We start from the raw sequence: 17,989 nt of genomic DNA, 5'->3' as shown, positions 1-17,989 counted from the left end.
CCACATCACTGCAGTGATCTCCAGGAGGGTGAGGAAACACGGGTCGGGCTGCCAGATGGGGGTGATGAATTCATTAAGGGAGACCGTGGATGGCGGATGAGGGACGGGGCGGGGGGGGGACGGGGAGGGGGCAGGGGTTAGATTGATTGATGAGGAGCCCCAGGATGGTGTGTGAGTGTGAGTGTGTGTGTGTGTGTGTGTGTGTAGGGGGGGTTATTCATTGATGAGGTGACCAAGGATGCGGATGTGGGGGTTATTCATTGATGAGGAGACTGAGGATAGGGTGCAGGTCAGCGGGAGGGGGTGATTGATGAGGGGACTGAGGTTGGGGTGCAGGGGGGGGGTTGTTCACCTCATGAGGTGATGAGGAAGAGACTGAGGATGGGGTGCCAGCGGTGGCGGTGTAAGAGGTAATAACTTGGATAAAGACTTAGGGGTCCTGGGGGGGGGGGGGGGGGGGAGACAGAGAAGCCTGGAGGAGGATAGATGGGTCTGGAGGAGGACAGTGCAGGAGTGGGATTCAGCTGGACTAATCAGAAACACTGTGAAACAGTATTATTATGGGAACTGTGTGTGGCAGGGTTATATTTGGAGGGTACAGTGTATGGCAGGGTTATATTCTGAGGATACAGTTTGTGGCAGTATTTTACTCAGGAATTACAGTGTGTAGCAGTATTATATTCAGGGGGTACAGTGTGTGGCAATAATATATTTAGAAGGTACAGTAGGTGTAGTATTATATTCAGGGGGTACAGTGTGTGGCAGTATTATATTAAGATGGTACAGTGGTTGGCAGTATTATATTCAGGGGGTACAGTGTGTGGCAGTATTATATTCAGATGGTACAGTGGTTGGCAGTATTATATTCAGGGGGTACAGTTTCTGGCAGTATTATATTCAAGGGAAACAGTAGTTGGCAGGATTATAATGATTAATGTCTTTATATAGAGAATGAGGATCTGCTGACAAGCTGAGGAATCAATGATGTCCGAGCATCAGACTCTGCAGAGAAGATGGCGCTGAAAGAAGACCTGGTGCCCGGACAAGATGAGAAAGAAAAGACAACAGAGGAGATGTCACTCAGGTCACTGATATCACTGTGTGTTCTGTCTGACCCAATCTGTGGCTCTCCAGCTGTTGCAAAACAACATCTTCCATAATGCCTGAGGATCTCCAGACACGATGGGAGTTGTAGCTTTATACAAGCTGGAGAGCCACTTGAACCAAGATGATTGGTGGGGGTCTAAGCAGTCGGACCCCCCACCATAAAAAGGGATGCTTATTTTAAAATGTCAAGCCTATTTTTGGCCCGATCCGGCCCTGCCTGTAAGTCATTGTTATCTTTGTGAGGCCGAGGCCAGGTAAGGGGTTCTTCAGGGAGAACAGACAAGTATGTGTAATGCTCATAAAAACATAGCAGTCTTTCTGTTGTTTAGAGTCCTCATATAGCAGGATACACCATATTATATGCGTAAGAATACAGGAACTTATCCCATTCAAAGTGGCCTGTCATCCCATAGCCAAGTTCTCACATAACGGTCTGCTAGAGTAATGCATCTCCAGCTGAACTTGGCATTGCATGAGGAGCACAGGCTAACAATAAACTACTAAATGCTCTTTGCAAAGTTCCTTATGTACTTTTTTTAGTAGAGCAGGACTTAAGCCTAAAACATCCTGCAAATGGAGTAATGGAACTATTTAACATAGTTACATAGTTAGTACGGTTGAAAAAAGACATACACCCATCAAGTTCAACCAGGGATTTGAAGGGTAGGGGTGTGGCGCGATATTGAGGAAGGGATGGGATTTTATATTTCTTCATAAGCATTAATGTTATTTTGTTCCAGGAATGTATCTAACCCTGTTTTAAAGCTGTTAATTTTTCCTGCTGTGACCAGTTCCTGAGGTAGACTGTTCCATAAGCTCACAGTTCTTATGGTAAAGAAGGCGTGTCGCCCCTTGAGACTAAACCTTTTCTTCTCAAGACGGAGGGAGTGCCCCCTCGTCCTTTGGGGGGGGGGGGACCTGGAACAGTTTTTCTCCATATTTTTTGTATGGGCCATTAACCACTTAAGGACCTACGCCTTGACGTCCTGGTACTTACGGACCCAGGGCGTATCCATACGCCCGTGGGAATTTCGGTCCCTGACGCGCGCCGGGCGGGGACCGGGCCGGGGTGACTGCTGATATCAATCAGCAGGCACCCCGCGCAAATGCCCAGGGGGGTCATCAGAACACCCCCCCCCCCCTTCGGCGATCAGTGCAAATCGCAAGTGAATTCACACTTGCAATTTGCGCTGATTCCGGGTCATACGGGTCTATGGTGACCCGGTAACCCGGAATAGAAGGGGGATCGCGGTCGGGGGGGCGGGGGGGTTAACTTTCGTTTTTCCCATCCTGCCCACCCACAATAGGCGAGGCAGAATGGGGAACCAAAGGGGACCGGGCGCCGACGTCCACTTACCGATCCGGAGGCTGCAGCGACGGTGATCGCCGGGCGGCGTGACGTGCGTCTGAAGAGGATGGCTCCCGGGATCCCACGGAAGTCGGTAAGTTGATCTGGAGGGCTACAGTCTGAGACTGTGGTCTCTAAACTGTAGCCCTCCAGATGTTGCAAAACTACAACTTCCAGCATGCCCAGACAGCTGTTTGGGCATGCTGGAATATGCAGTTTTGCAACAGCTGGAGGGCTGCAGTTTGAGACCACTATACAGTGGTCTCTAAACTATATCCCTTCAGATCTTGCAAAACTACAACTCCTAGCATGCCCACATAGATGTTTGTTGTCTGGGCATGCTGGGAGTTGTAGTTTTGCCACATCTGGAGGTCCATAGTTTGCCACATCTGGAGATCACTGTGCACTGGTCTAAAAACTGTAGCTCTCCAAATGTTGCAAAACTGCAAATCCCAGCATGCCCAGAAAGCAAACAGCTGTCTCGGCATGCTGGGAGTTGTAGTTGGGTACCTCCAGCTGTTGCATAACTACATCTCCCAGCATGCCCTTCGGTGATTAGTACATGCTGGGAGTTGTAGTTTTGCAACAGCTGGAGGCACACTGGTTGGAAAATACTGAGTTAGGTAACAGAACCTAACTGAAGGTTTTTCAACCAGTGTGCCTCCAGCTTTTGCAAAAGTACAACTCCCAGCATGCACGGTCTGTCAGTGCATGCTGGGAGTTGTAGTTTTGAAACAGCTGGAGGTTTACCCCCCCCCCCCCATGTGAATGTACAGGGTACATTCACACGGACAGGTTTACAGTAAATTTCCTGCTCCAAGTTTGGGCTGCGGCAAATTTTTCGCTGCAGCGCAAACTCCTAGCGGGAAATTCACCGTAACACGCCAGTGTGAATGTACCCTAAAATACTACACTACATTAACACATAATAAAGGGTAAAACACTACATATACACCCCCTTACACTGTCCCCCCCCCAATAAAAATTAAAGACAGCTTGTACGGCAGGGTTTCCAAAACAGAGCCTCCAGCTGTTGCAAAACAACAACTCCCAGCATTTCTGGACAGCCACTGACTGTCCAGGCATGCTGGGAGTTTAGCAACAGCTGAAGGCACCCTGTTTGGGAATCACTGGTGTAGAATACCCCTATGTCCACCCCTATGCAATCCCTAATTTAGTCCTCAAATGCGCATGGCGCTCTCTCACTTCGGAGCCCTGTCGTATTTCAAGGAAACAGTTTAGGGCCATATATGGGGTATCGCCGTACTCGGGAGAAATTGCACTACAAATTTTGGGGGGTCTTTTTTTTCCTTTTATCGCTTGTGAAAAGGAAAACTTCGGGGCTACACCAGCCTGTTAGTGTAAAAAAATAAACATTTTTACACTAACATGCTGGTGTTGCCCCATACTTTTTATTTCCACAAGCGGTAAAAGAAAAAAAAAGACCCCCAAAATTTGTAACACAATTTCTCCTGAGTACGGAAATACCCCAGATGTGGGCGTAAAATGCTCTGCGGACGCACAACAAGGCTCAGGAATGAGAGCGCACCATGTACATTTGAGGCCTAAATTGGTGGTTTGCACAGGGGTGGCTGATTTTACAGCTGTTCTAACAAACGCAAAAAAAAAAAAAATACCCACATGTGACCCCATTTTGGAAACTACACCCCTCACCGAACATGACAAGGGGTATAGTAAGCCTGAACACCCCACAGGTGTTTGACGAATTTTCATTAAAGTTGGGTGGGAAAATGAAAAAAATTATATTTTTTCACTAAAATGCTGGTGTTACCCTAAATTTTTCATTTTCACAAGGGAAAATAGGAAAAAAGCCCCCCAAATTTGTAACCCCATCTCTTCTGAGTAAGAACATACCCCATATGTGAATTTAAAGTGCTCTGCGGGTGAACTACAATGCTCAGAAGAGAAGGAGCGCCATTGGGATTTTGTAGAGAAAATTTGTCCGGAATTGAAGGCCACATGTGTTTACAAAGCCCCCATAGTGCCAGAACAATGGACCCCCGACACATGTGACCCCATTTTGCAAACTACACCCCTCATATAATGTAATAAGGGGTACATTGAGAATTTACGCCCCACAGGTGTCTGACAGATTTTTGGAACAGTGGTCCGTAAAAATGAAAAATTAAATTTTTCATTTGCACATCCCACTGTTCCAAAGATCTGTGGGGTGTAAATACTCACTGCACCCCTTATTAAATTCTGTGAGGGGTGTAGTTTCCAAAATGGGGTCACATGGGGGGTCCACTGTTCTGGCACCACGGGGGGCTTTGCAAACGCACATGGCCCCTGACTACCATTCCAAACTAATTCTCTTTCCAAAAGCTCAATGGCGCTCCTCCTCTTCTGAGCATTGTAGTTTGCCAGCAGAGCATTTTACGTCCTATCATGGGGTATTTCCATACTCAAAAGAAATGGGGTTACACATTTTGGGGGTCATTTTCTCCTATTACCCCTTGTAAAAATTTAAAATTTAGGGGGAAAACTGCATTTTAGTAAAAAAACTAAATTTTTTCATTTACACATCCAACTTTAACGAAAAGTTGTCAAACACCTGTGGGGTGTTAAGGCTCAGTGGACCCCTTGTTACGTTCCTTGAGGGGTGTAGTTTCCAAAATAGTATGCCATGTGGGTATTTTTTGCTGTTCTGGCACCACTGGAGCTTCCTAAATGCGACATGCCCACAAAAAACCATTTCAGAAAAATTCACTCTCCAAAATCCCATTGTCGCTCCTTCCCTTCTGTGCCCTCTACTGCGCCCGCCGAACACTTGACATACACATATGAGGTATTTCCTTACTCGAGAGAAATTGGGTTACAAATTTTGGGGGCTTTTTCTCCTATTACCACTTGTAAAAATTCAAAAACTGGGTCTACAAGAATATGCGAGTGTAAAAAATGAAGATTTTGAATTTTCTCCTTCACTTTGCTGCTATTCCTGTGAAACACCTAAAGGGTTAACACACTTACTGAATGTCATTTTGAATACTTTGAGGGGTGAAGTTTTTATAATGGGGTCATTTGTGGGGTATTTCTAATATGAAGGCCCTTCAAATCCACTTCAAAACTGAACTGGTCCCTGAAAAATTCCGATTTTGAAAATTTTGTGAAAAATTTGAGAATTGCTGCTGAACTTTGAAGCCCTCTGATGTCTTCCAAAAGTAAAAACATGCAAACTTTATGATGCAAACATAAAGTAGACATATTGTATATGTGAATCAATGTATAATTTATTTGGAATATCCATTTTCCTTATAAGCAGAGAGCTTCAAAGTTATAAAAATGCAAAATTTTCAATTTTTTCATAAAATTTTGGAATTTTTCACCAAGAAATGATGCAAGTATCGACAAAATTTTACCACTAATATAAAGTAGAATATGTCATGTAAAAATAATCTCGGAATCAGAATGAAAGGTAAAAGCATCCCAGAGTTATTAATGCTTGAAGTGACAGTGGTCAGATGTTCAAAAAATGGCCGGGTCCTTAAGGTATATTTGGGCTGGGTCCTTAAGGGGTTAATATACTTATATACATTTATCATATTCCCCCTTAAACGTCTCTTCTCAAGACTAAACAATTGTAACTCCTTTAATCGCTCCTCATAACTAAGATGTTCCATGCCCCATATTAGTTTAGTCGCACGTCTCTGCACCCTTTCCAGCTCCACAGTGTCCCTTTTATGGACTGGTGCCCAAAACTGAACAGCATATTCCAGATGAGGCCGTACCAATGCTTTATAAAGGGGGAGTATTATGTCCCTGTCCCTCGAGTCCATGCCTCTTTTTATACATGACAATATCCTTCCGGCCTTGGAAGCAGCAGCCTGACATTGCATGCTATTCTGTAGTCTGTGATCTACAAGTACACCCAGATCCTTCTCTACCAGTGACTCTGCCAGTTTAATCCCCCCTAAGACATACGACACATGCATGTTATTAGTACCCAGATGCATAACCTTACATTTTTCCACATTGAACCTCATTTGCCAAGTGAATGCCCAGACACTTAGTCTATCCAAGTCATCTTGTAACCTATACACATCCTCTATAGACTGTACCGTGCTACAAAGCTTGGTGTCATCTGCAAAGATAGAAACAGAGCTGTTAATGCCATCCTCTATATCATTGATAAATAAATTAAACAACAGCGGGCCCAGTACTGAACCTTGGGGTACACCACTAATAACCGGAGTACGAATCATTGACCACCACTCTCTGGGTACGATCCATGAGCCAGTGTTCAATCCAGTTACAAGCTAAAGTTTCCAAGCCCAAAGACCTTAACTTATCTGTCAGACGTCTATGAGGGACAGTATCAAACACTTTAGCAAAATCCAGAAACACTATGGGGGAGATTTATCAAAACCTGTGCAAAGCAAAAGTTGCCCAGTTGCCATTGCAACCAATCAGTTCACTTCTTTAATTTTTAACAAGGCATCAGCAAAATGAAAGAAGCGATCTGATTGGTTGCTATGGGCAACTGGGCAACTTTTCCTCTGAACAGGTTTTGATAAATCTCCCCCAATATTCACAGCCATTCCTCTGTCAAGGCTTCTACTCACCTCTTCATAAAAGCAAATTAGATTGGTTTGACAACTTCTATCCTTAGTAAAACCATGCTGGCTATCACTTATAATACAATTATCCCCTATGTATTTCTGTATGTAATCCCTTATAAGTCCTTCAAAAAATTTACCCACAATGCACGTTAGACTTACCGGTCTATAGTTTCCTGGGGAAGACCTAGAGCCCTTTTGTCAGGGCAAGCTGTGTATAACTTGCTTGCCCTCTGACTGCAGAGCTTAGGTTGAAAAAAGTACTGTAAGGGTTAATTTCCTTTCCCCAGCTACAGACTTTGTGTCGCCCTGCTTTTCCTCCCCCTCCCTCCTAAACTGCCCAGAGACTTGAGAGCTGGGGATCACACCAATCATGGGTGTGCTTTTTTCCCGGGTTTTTACCCTCCTCCCACCGGTTTAAAAGGGAGATCTCTCCTCCTTCACTTCATTCTGCCCCTCGTACCCGGAGAATTTTGTTGCTGCCGGAGTGGGTATGGACTTGGTCTCTCAACTTAGGGCTCGGGTGGAACAGGAGGGTGAGGGGTGGCTGACTCTTTTGCTTGCTGAGATCGCCTCCCCTCCTGTCCCACCATCGGCTGCAGCGTCTTCCTTGGGAGGTAGGCGGTCCTCCAGGCAGTCCCGCCCTCCTGTCCGTCTCAGCCCTGGTCTCTCTGCTTCCCCTGCTGTGCAGGGAGGTCAGTCACGTGGAGCTTCCTCCTTGAGACAGCGTGCCTCTTCCGGTCTCCAGCAGTCCCAGCCTGCAGCACCTCCAGTCTCCTCTACTGCCATGGGGGCGCAGGCCAGCTGTAGCTCCTCCGGTGAGTCTGTGGTCCCTCCGACTCCTGGCCCTGTGGATGCAGCTCCTGCCCTATTTTCTACCCCTGTTGATGCTGCTTCACCCTTGCTGTTCCCCCCTACCCAGGAGGCCCCCTCTCCATCTGCGGCTGCAGGGGACGCCTCTCAGGCTGTGTTTGTGCAGCCTCTTCCACCCCCCCCTGTCCTGCCCTCTCCTGTCCCTCCACTAGCTGCTGCTCCTGCTGTTTCAGCTGTCCCTCCTCCTGCTCCTCCAGCTGTTGCCAGGGGGGACAGGGAGCGTTCCTGTGCTAGCTCCCATGGCCGTTCCCCCTCTAGGTCCGGGCGAGGGCACAGGCGTTCTCGCCGCCGCTCTCGCTCTGGGTCTAGGAGCAGGTACAGGCGATTGTCCAGGTGTTCCAGATCCCCCAGGCGGTGCAGGCGCTCCAGGTCCTCCCGCTGGAGGTCTCCTTCCACTTCTTCTGGTTCAGGCTCCTCTGATGCGGGATCCAGGCGTGCTTCCAGGCGTCGTTCTGGTTCTCGGCGCCGGTCAAGTCGGCGGCCGGTTCCCGGAGCTTCGGTGCCTGCGGTGGTGCCTGTACCCCAGTCGTCCAGTGCTGCTGTTCCTCAGTCCAGTGTTCTTCACCTGTCGTCCAGTGCTGCGGTTCCAGGAGTTGGTGTTCCTTCTACGTCCACTGGAGATGGTAAGTGCAATTATTCTGGGGCTTGGGGGGCGGAGGGGGGTTCTGCTTTGGTGCCAGCCCTTAGGGCTCTGGCTGATCAATTGTCAGGTTCGGTCTCTACTGAGGTTTCCCCTTCCCCTCCCGTTGTCCCTTCTAGTGCTAGTGTGCATAAGGACGCCCCGTCCCCTTCTGTTGTTCCTTTTGGTGCTAGTGTTCATAAGGATACTTTCTTTTGTGGGGTTAGTCCTTTGGGGTCCCATTTATCTGATGAGGTTAAGACTAAGATCTGGGAGAATGGCTATGTAGATATTTGGTCACTTGTGTCTGCAGATCAGTACACGGTGGACAAGGAGCGCAGGGTTCCGGGTGACCGGTCTTTTGACCGAAAACCGCGGGTTGCTAAAACTATGTCTAATTGGTTGCAGGCATTTAGCGTTTTGGGGTGTGTGATGGGCCAGAGGCATCCTGAACGTTGTGCTGAGCTTTTTATTTATCTGGATATGATTTATTCCTCATTTAAGTCTCACGGTGGCTCGGCTTGGTGGCGCTATGATGAGGAGTTCAGGAGGCGTCTGGCCCTTCAGCCTGAGATGGGTTGGGGGGTTAAAGTTACGGATGTGTGGTTGCGGCTCATGTTGTCTCCTAAAATCCCCCCCTTTCAGCCTGGGGCCGCTGTGTCGGGACAAGTGTCTGGTCCCGGCGCGGTGGCCGTGCGCCGCCCAGGGGCGTGCTGGCTTTTCAACGAGGGCCACTGCCGTTTTTTCGGGCTGTGCAAGTACAAACATGAGTGCTCCTCCTGTGGGGGTGCCCATGCTGCCGTCAAGCGCACCCGCCCCGCTTCCAAGTTGCCGGGTAAGCCTCCGGTCGCTGGTGACCCGAAGGACCCCGGTGAGCGTGGACGCGATGGGCCCGTGGCTCGACCTGTACCCAAATAGAGTTGCTGCAGATTTGTTGCGTTTTGGTTTTTCTGTTGGTTTTTTCATCCCCTTTTTGTATGATGGTTCCCCTCTTTTTTCTCCCAACCTTAAATCCGCCATTTCTCATCCTGAGGTTTTGCGTGCCAAATTGACGGATGAGGTGGCGATGGGTAGGATGGAGGGTCCTTTTTCGGCTCCTCCTTTTTCTAACCTCAGGGTTTCTCCCCTGGGTTTGGTTCCTAAGAAGGAGGAGGGGAAATTCAGGTTGATCCATCATTTGTCTTTTCCCGTTGGGGCTTCTGTCAACGACGGTATTCCGGTGGAGGATTCTTCCGTGCAATACGTGTCGTTTGATAGGGCGGTTGATTTGGTCCGTGGGGCGGGTAGAGGTGCTTTATTGGCCAAGTCGGATGTGGAGTCTGCTTTTCGCCTCCTCTCGGTTCACCCGGATTGCCATCATTTGCTGGGTTGTTTTGTGGATGGTGATTATTTTTATGATGCTTGCCTCCCGATGGGCTGCTCCATATCGTGCCACTACTTTGAGCTGTTTGGCTCTTTTCTGGAGTGGGTGGTTCGCTATGAGACTGGTTCCTCGTCTGTCACGCATTATTTGGACGATTTCCTTTTTGTTGGCCCTGCAGGTTCTGATCACTGTAGCTTCCTTTTAAATACCTTTAGTTTTCTCATGGGGCGTTTTGGTGTTCCTTTGTCTGTGGATAAGACGGTGGGCCCTGGCACGGTGTTGTCCTTTCTTGGTATTGAGTTTGACACGCTGGCTATGGTTTTCCGTCTTCCCGCGGACAAGGTGAGCAAATTGCGTGCTTTGTTGCTTGGTTTCCTTGTGGCTAGGAAGGTTACTTTGGTCCAGTTTCAGTCTTTGCTTGGTTTGTTGAACTTTGCTTGCAGAGTCATGCCTATGGGCAGGGTTTTTTCCCGCAGGCTGTCATTTGCGATCAGGGGCGCTCGGCGCCCGAGTCACCGCATCCGTGTCACCAGAGCCATAAAAGCCGACATTTCGGTTTGGTTGGGTTTTTTGGACTCCTACAACGGGCGTACTTGTTTTCAGTCCCCCGTTGTCACTAATGGCGAGCTGGCTCTGTTCACGGATGCGTCTGGCTCGGTCGGTTTTGGTGCTGTTTTTGGGGCTCAGTGGTGTGCAGGGGAGTGGCCAGTTTCTTGGCGTGAGTCTGGTAGGTGTCGGAATTTGGTGCTGTTGGAACTTTTTCCGGTAGTGGCGGCTGTGGAGCTGTGGGGGGCCTCTTTGTGTGATCGCCGAGTGTGTTTTTGGAGTGACAACATGGGTGTGGTTTGTGCTATTAATAGCCTTTCTTCTGGCTCTCCTCCTGTTCTTAACTTGCTGCGGCATTTGGTCCTTCGTTGCCTTAGTTTTAACATATGGTTCCGGGCTCGCCATGTTCCTGGTGTTGAGAATAAAATTGCTGACGCTTTATCTCGTTTTCTCTGGCAGGATTTTCGGCAGTTGCTTCCTCAGGCGGATCCAGAGGGGTGCCCGTGTCCGGGCATCCTGTGGGACATCGTGGAGACTGCTTGATGTCTTTAGTCAGGTCCTCTGTGGCTCCGGCCACCTGGTCATCTCACGGTAAGGCATGGGCTGAGTGGTTGGATTTGGTGGGTGATCGTGATGTTGCAGGTGCTGTGCCGGATAGGCTGGAGGTTACCTTAGACTATCTGCTGGCGCTGCGCGGGCGCGGGTTTTCGGGTTCGGTTGCTGCTCGCCGAATGTCCGGGGTGGCTTTTTATTTTCAGCTTTTGGGCTGGTCGGATGTCACGAAATTTTTCGTGGTCCGTCAAGCTTTGAAGGGCTGGTCTCGGGAGCGGGTTTGCCTTGATGTGCGTCGTCCGGTATCTTTTCCGCTTTTGCTGAAATTGGTTGTGGCGTCGCGCCAGGTTTGTTCTTCGTATTTTGAGTCTGTTTTGTTTTCCACGGCTTTTGCGCTGGCCTTTTTTGGGGCTATGAGAATTGGGGAGCTTATCCCTCCTTCTCGCTCGCGTCCGGGGGGTCTGGGTGAGTCGGATATTTTTCTTGGAGAGGGTTTTGTTCGGGTGCGTATTGGTAAGTCGAAAACTGACCAGGCGGGCCGTGGCACGTGGCTTTTGCTTTATGCGGTTAATGGCGAGGCTTGTCCTTTTCAGCTGGTTTCTTCCTTTTTGCTTTTGCGGCCCCGTGGCCCCCTTTTTCTTCTGCATGAGGATGCTTCTCCCCTTACTCAGTTTCAGTTTTTGGCTCTTTTCCGGCGGTGTCTTTCGTTCGTGGGTCTTGATTTTCGGGAGTTTGGTACCCATTCTTTTCGTATTGGTGCTGCTACGGAGGCCGCCCGTGCGGGTTTGTCAGAGTCGGATGTTCAGCGCGTCGGGCGCTGGCGTTCTGCTTGTTATGCTCGGTATATTCGCCCTGACCTTTTGATTGATTTTTAATTTCTTTTCCAGAGTTTGATCGGCCGGTGGTCTGGGTGTTGGGGCACTCCTATGTCTTTCGTGCTGCTCAGCGGGCGGAGATTCGTCCTGGTGGCCGGAACTTAGGATTCCAAGGGGTCGAGGTGTGCTGGAGAGGCATTGGCGGTTTGAGATGGCCCCAAGTTCTGTCCGAAGTGGTTGGCATCAGCAGGTTTTCCCGGGGGCCGGTTCTGTTGGCTTTGCACGTTGGCGGCAACGATTTGTGTTACACTCCCTTGGCTGAGCTTCTCACCATGATGAGGGCCGATTTAATACGTTTCTCTGGGTTTTTCTCTGAGCTTCTCCTTCTCTGGTCGGAGATTGTTTCTCGGGTTTTGTGGACAGGTGCTAGGGATCCGGTGGCAGTGGAGAGGGCGCGCCGCACGGTGAACGCGCGAATGTCTCGATTCGTGCGCCTCCGGGCTGGCGTGGTGGTCCGTCATGTGCAGTTGGAGGGGGATAACGGTCGGTTGATGAGGCCTGATGGGGTGCACCTGACGGATATTGGTTTGGACATCTTTTTGTCCGGTTTGCAGGATGGGATCGAGCATGGTCTTTATCTGTTGGGTGGGGGTCGGAGCCCAGTGTAGGTGTAACTGGCCTCCTTCTTGGCGGTAGAAGAGTGAAGAGTTTACATCCTGGGGTAGACCTGTGCACCGGAGGGTGTGGCAGCACCTCGCAGGATGAACAGAGTTAATTTATACAGTTTATTTTTCTACGGTTATTTATAAAAATGTTAATTTTATTATTTATAATAAAGCTGTGGCCTACCCTCACCCACAGATAAAAATTTAATTTTGTGTTTGTCATTATTATTATTATTTAGTTGGGGAAAGGACTAGGGGTTTAATCTTGGGAGATAAGGGTCTCTGCAGTCTGTCAGGGCAAGCTGTATATAACTTGCTTGCCCTCTGACTGCAGAGCTTAGGTTGAAAAAAGTACTGTAAGGGTTAATTTCCTTTCCCCAGCTACAGACTTTGTGTCGCCCTGCTTTTCCTCCCCCTCCCTCCTAAACTGCCCAGAGACTTGAGAGCTGGGGATCACACCAATCATGGGTGTGCTTTTTTCCCGGGTTTTTACCCTCCTCCCACCGGTTTAAAAGGGAGATCTCTCCTCCTTCACTTCATTCTGCCCCTCGTACCCGGAGAATTTTGTCCCACCCTCCCTCCCCTGTTGGTGTTTATTTTGTGTTGTGTGTTTTCTGTTTGAAGTCACAGCTGGCGGTAGAAGAGTGAAGAGTTTACATCCTGGGGTAGACCTGTGCACCGGAGGGTGTGGCAGCACCTCGCAGGATGAACAGAGTTAATTTATACAGTTTATTTTTCTACGGTTATTTATAAAAATGTTAATTTTATTATTTATAATAAAGCTGTGGCCTACCCTCACCCACAGATAAAAATTTAATTTTGTGTTTGTCATTATTATTATTATTTAGTTGGGGAAAGGACTAGGGGTTTAATCTTGGGAGATAAGGGTCTCTGCAGTCTTGAAGATTGGCACCACATTCGCCTAGCGCCAGTCCCTTGGCACAATACCAGACACCAGAGAATCTCTAAATATCATGAACAGGGGTACAGATATTACTGAACTTACCTCTCTAAGAACTCTTGGGTGCAATCCATCTGGCCCTAGAGATTTGCTTACAATTATATTACTTAACTTACCTTGTACCATTTCTACATTAAGCCAGTTCAGTACATTACAGGATGTGTTACCAGCACTGACCTGTCCAATGTCAGCTCCTTCTTCCATAGTATATACAGAACTAAAGAACCCATTCAGTAGCTCCGCCTTCTCTTGATCGACAACTTCCCCATTATTATTATTATTATTATTATTATTATTATTATTATTATTATTATTATTATTATTATTATTAAGGGGTCCTACATGCTCTGTCCTTGGTTTTTTTGCATTTATATATCTAAAAAAATATTTAGGATTAGTTTTGCTTTCTTTGGCCACCTGTCTCTCATTTAGAATTTTTTCTGTTTTTATTACATTTTTACAGATTTTATTAAGCTCTTTGTACTGTTTAAATGTTATATCTGACCCATCAGATTTGTATTTTTTGAAAGCTATTTTTTTGTTGTTGTTTATTGCTCTTTTAACATCATTTGTCAGCCATGTAGGATTTAGTTTTAATCGTTTATATTTGTTCCCCTTTGGTATATATTTAGCTGTATAGTTATTTAGAGTTGATTTAAAGATGTCCCATTTACCTTCTGTATCAGTATTTGAGAACACCTCCCCCCCAGTCTATGTCCTGTAGTGCAGCTCTCAGCCCAGGGAAGTTTGCCTTTTTAAAGTTATATGTTTTTGCCTTCTCCGCCTGTCTTTGTTTTCTACATTTTAAGTCAAAAGTAACTATATTGTGGTCGCTATTACCAAGGTTTTCCCGCACAGTTACATTACCAACCAGCTCTGCGTTGTTGGAAATGATCAGATCCAACAAGGCATCACTTCTTGTTGGGTCCTCCATAAACTGGCCCATAAAATTATCCTGCAATAAATTTAGGAATTGTCGCCCCTTTGTAGTTTTAGCCAACCTCGGACCCCAATCTATATCTGGATAGTTAAAATCTCCCATTATTACCACTGTACCTGCCCGGGCGGCCCTCTCTATTTGTTTATGCAGCCGACCTTCTATCTCTTCAGTGATATTAGGGGGTCTGTAGATTACACCAAATATAATTTTTTCAGTATTTCCCTCCTTTTGTAATTCTACCCACAGTGATTCCACATCCTCAAAATCATCACACACTATGGCATCGTTCACACTGACTTTCATACCACTTCTTACATACAGACAGACTCCACCACCTTTTCTGTTCATTCTATCTTTGCGAAACAATGTAAACCTCTACAGATTGACAGCCCAGTCATGCGAGGAGTCCAGCCATGTCTCAGTGACCCCAACTATATCAATATGTTCCTCCAGTATCAAGGCCTCAAGCTCCCCAATTTTATCTGCTAGGCTTCTGGCATTTGTGAACATACACCATTGAATCCCATTAACCCCAATAACATAAAGGATGGAAATGTAAAGTGTAAGTTTTATTTTCCTATGAAGCCTATTCCTATTAACTATTCTAACCCCTCCCTCTGCTCCACCCCCAGGTACATTATTAAGTCCCCCCTCTCTATCTACACTATCGTCCCCCTCTTTGCTGTAGGTTCCCTCCCCCCAAGTCCCTAGTTTAAACACTCCACCACCCTTGTAGCCATCTTCGCTCCAAGCACAGCTGGACCCTCCCCATTGAGGTGCCGCCTGTCCCTACGGTAGAGCCGGTAGCCGACAGTGAAGTCGGCCCAGTTCTTCATGAACCCAAACCCTTCCTTCCTACACCAGCTTCTGAGCCACTTGTTTACCTCCCTAATCTTCCTCTGCATCTCTGGTGTGTAACAAAAGAGCACTCCTAGCACCCAGAGAAAAAGAGGCACCTAGCATCTCAATATATCTTTATTTAAAAGGGGTACTCTGGTGGAAAACTATTTTTTTTTAATCAACTGGCACCAGAAAGTTAAATATATTTGAATTACTTCTATTAAAAAATCTTAATTCTTTGAGTACTTATCAGCTGCTGTATGCTACAGAGGAAGTTGTGTAGTTCTATCCAGTCTGACCAAAGTGCTCACTGCTGACACCTCTGTCCCTGTCAGGAACTGTCCAGAGCAGGAAAGGTTTGTTATGGGGATTTGCTCCTCCTCTGGACAGTTCCTGAAATGGACAGAGGTGTCAGCAGAGAGTACTGTGGTCAGACAGAAAAAAATAATATTCTGTAGTATAGAGCAGGAAGGATTAAGATTTTCAAATAGAAGTAATTTACAAATCTAAAAAAAAACGGGTCACGGCATAGGCGCTGGTAAAGTGTGGTGCTCAGAGGCTACGCCGGCAGTTTCGCACACAAGTGCGTGCTTCTTCCGGCCTCTCAGAGGCCGGAAGAAGCATGCACTTACATGCGAAACTGCCGGCATAGCCTCCGAGCGCAACACTTCACCAGCGCCTATGCCGTGACCCGGCATCCCGTCACCGGACTTCTAGACCCGACAGTCTCTGCATTGCAGTGAGTGCACCTGCGTGTTCTTTGGTTGCTTTATATTGATACTTCATATCTGTGTACGTGCACCCCGCAGGAGACTTTAATTAAAGGTCACCGAGGACCTTACTGCACACAGCGTCAGGTGCTATAGCCCCTTGAGTGCTCTCCCAATTTCCTTGCTTTGTTGTTTATAATTTACAAATCTGTTTAACTTTCTGGCACAAGCTGATTTAAAAAAAAAAATGTTTTACGCCAGAGTACCCCTTTAAGACATTTAGGACTGTGTGAAGGGTAATTTGGAATGGTAGCACTGCTAATGGGAAAGACATGAATAATTGCACATGACTGTGAGGCATTGTCTCAGGAAATACTTGACACAACAGGCACAAAAAGGGAACCATCATACAGGCACCTTCCATATGTACAAGACAGTCATGTGCATATTACTGTGTGACTCAGCAGAAGGTTTCCTGGGACTAGTAAATATTTGATGACTTCATGCACCAAAATACTGCAGTCAGAAGTGATACTGATCATTACCAGCTACTACAACTGCTATTACCTGCTGATCACACGGGAACGTGATATGAGCAAGACATCCATTCATTACATCTCACACAGCTGCATTGTGAGTAAAATATGTGGAGAGAAAAAAAACACAGAAGTGGCGCCTTGATGGTGCCTTTACCTTTCTAGTTATAGGAGGTAAGGGGGGGGGGGGGGATTTAGCGGGGAAGGATAGGGAGATTTTCTGCTCACCTTTCAGAGTTGTGATGTATAACAGGCACAACTCTGCGATGCGTATAGGCTGGTATGCGGCAAGGTTCCGGGGCCGCTGACCGCTGGATCTGCTGGCTGATGTTCTTGCTTGTCTCCGGTGCTGCAGGGTGTCACCCGATGCCGGTGATGTGGAGTGCTGCTTTTGTGGAGTTGACACCGTCCGCTGGTGTAATCCAGATGTTCAGATGTGGTCCGATTGGCAGAGTCGGCAGATGCGGTCAGCTGGATGATCCCCTCGATGTGTGCTGGTACCTTGCGGCCAGTGCGCGGTGGAGATCGGGGTGAGCAGTCGGGTGCCATTATCCTTTAAGTCCCGATGATGTGGCGAGGAAAAGAGCCTTAGGTTGGTGATCGGGAGCAGCTTTCTGCCGAGACCGCTGGCAGGCGGTGGCAATAGTACAGGAGCAGGTTGCGGGAGATCCCACACGGGGATTTATCCCAGAAAAACCTCGGCGTGTGAGAGCCCTTCTCCGTTGCAAAAAATAAGGTTGCTTGAAACGGATAAGAAGGGGGGGGGGGGAATTTATTGACTGTTGGGTTTACAGAAATAAAGAACACAAAAAGTAAAAAATAAAAAATATAAAGCATAAAACAAACAGGATTGGACTGCTGCATTGTGGGACTACACGAAGAACACAAGCAGAGATACAACCAGGAGTAAGTGAATCAGTCATAAAATATTCCATATAGACAATGCTTATAAATATACTGGTACATTATGTTATAGTAGAGAGTCCATTGCTCAGGACTCCCCCCAGCCCCCCCCCCCCCCAACAACCCCAGCTACTAGAAAAGAAGCGGAAACTCTAGAAGACTGAACATGGATATGTACTGCAATTTGGCATGGTCATACATTAAAGGGGTACTCCGCCCCTAGACATCTTATCCCCTATCCAAAGGATAGGGGATAAGATGTCAGATCTCCGCGGTTCCGCTGCTGGGGTGCATAATGACGGGCGATACAGGGGACGGAGCCGCGTGACATCATGGCTCCGCCCCTCGTGACATCACGGCCCGTCCCCTTAATGCAAGTCTATGGCAGGGGGCGTGGCGACAGCCGCGCCCCCTCCCATAGACTTGTATTGAAAGAGGTAGGCTGTGACGTCACGAGGGGCGGAGCCGTGACGTAACGATGCTCCGGCCCCTGTATTGCGCGTCATTATGTGCAGAGCGAACTCGCTCTGTGCTGTAATGATAGCGCAGTGCCGCAGCGGGGATCCCGGGGATCCCCAGCAGCGGCACCGCGGCGATCTGACATCTTATCCCCTATCCTTTGGATAGGGGATAA

General features: G+C 47.7%; 1 protein-coding gene across 2 annotated transcripts; it reads left to right on the top strand.

Annotated features, from left to right (window-relative positions):
• The first annotated feature begins 7,737 nt into the window (after positions 1-7,737).
• Positions 7,738-12,709, top strand: LOC130295377 (uncharacterized). Of its 2 annotated transcripts, none has more exons than XM_056546065.1 (2): positions 7,738-8,528; positions 10,893-12,709. In XM_056546065.1, the coding sequence occupies exons 1-2, from the start codon at positions 8,145-8,147 to the stop codon at positions 10,974-10,976; spliced, it is 468 nt and encodes a 155-aa protein (XP_056402040.1). In that variant the 5' UTR covers positions 7,738-8,144; the 3' UTR covers positions 10,977-12,709. The 2 variants fall into 2 exon arrangements, with proteins under 2 accessions (XP_056402040.1, XP_056402039.1); XM_056546064.1 differs by having other exon boundaries at positions 7,771-7,850.
• Positions 12,710-17,989: the final 5,280 nt, after the last annotated feature.

This window comes from Hyla sarda, chromosome 11 (genome assembly GCF_029499605.1).
Source record: "Hyla sarda isolate aHylSar1 chromosome 11, aHylSar1.hap1, whole genome shotgun sequence".
NCBI lineage: Eukaryota > Metazoa > Chordata > Amphibia > Anura > Hylidae > Hyla > Hyla sarda.
Note: the sequence above shows the minus strand (reverse complement) of the source record. Positions and strands in the feature narration are given on the sequence as shown.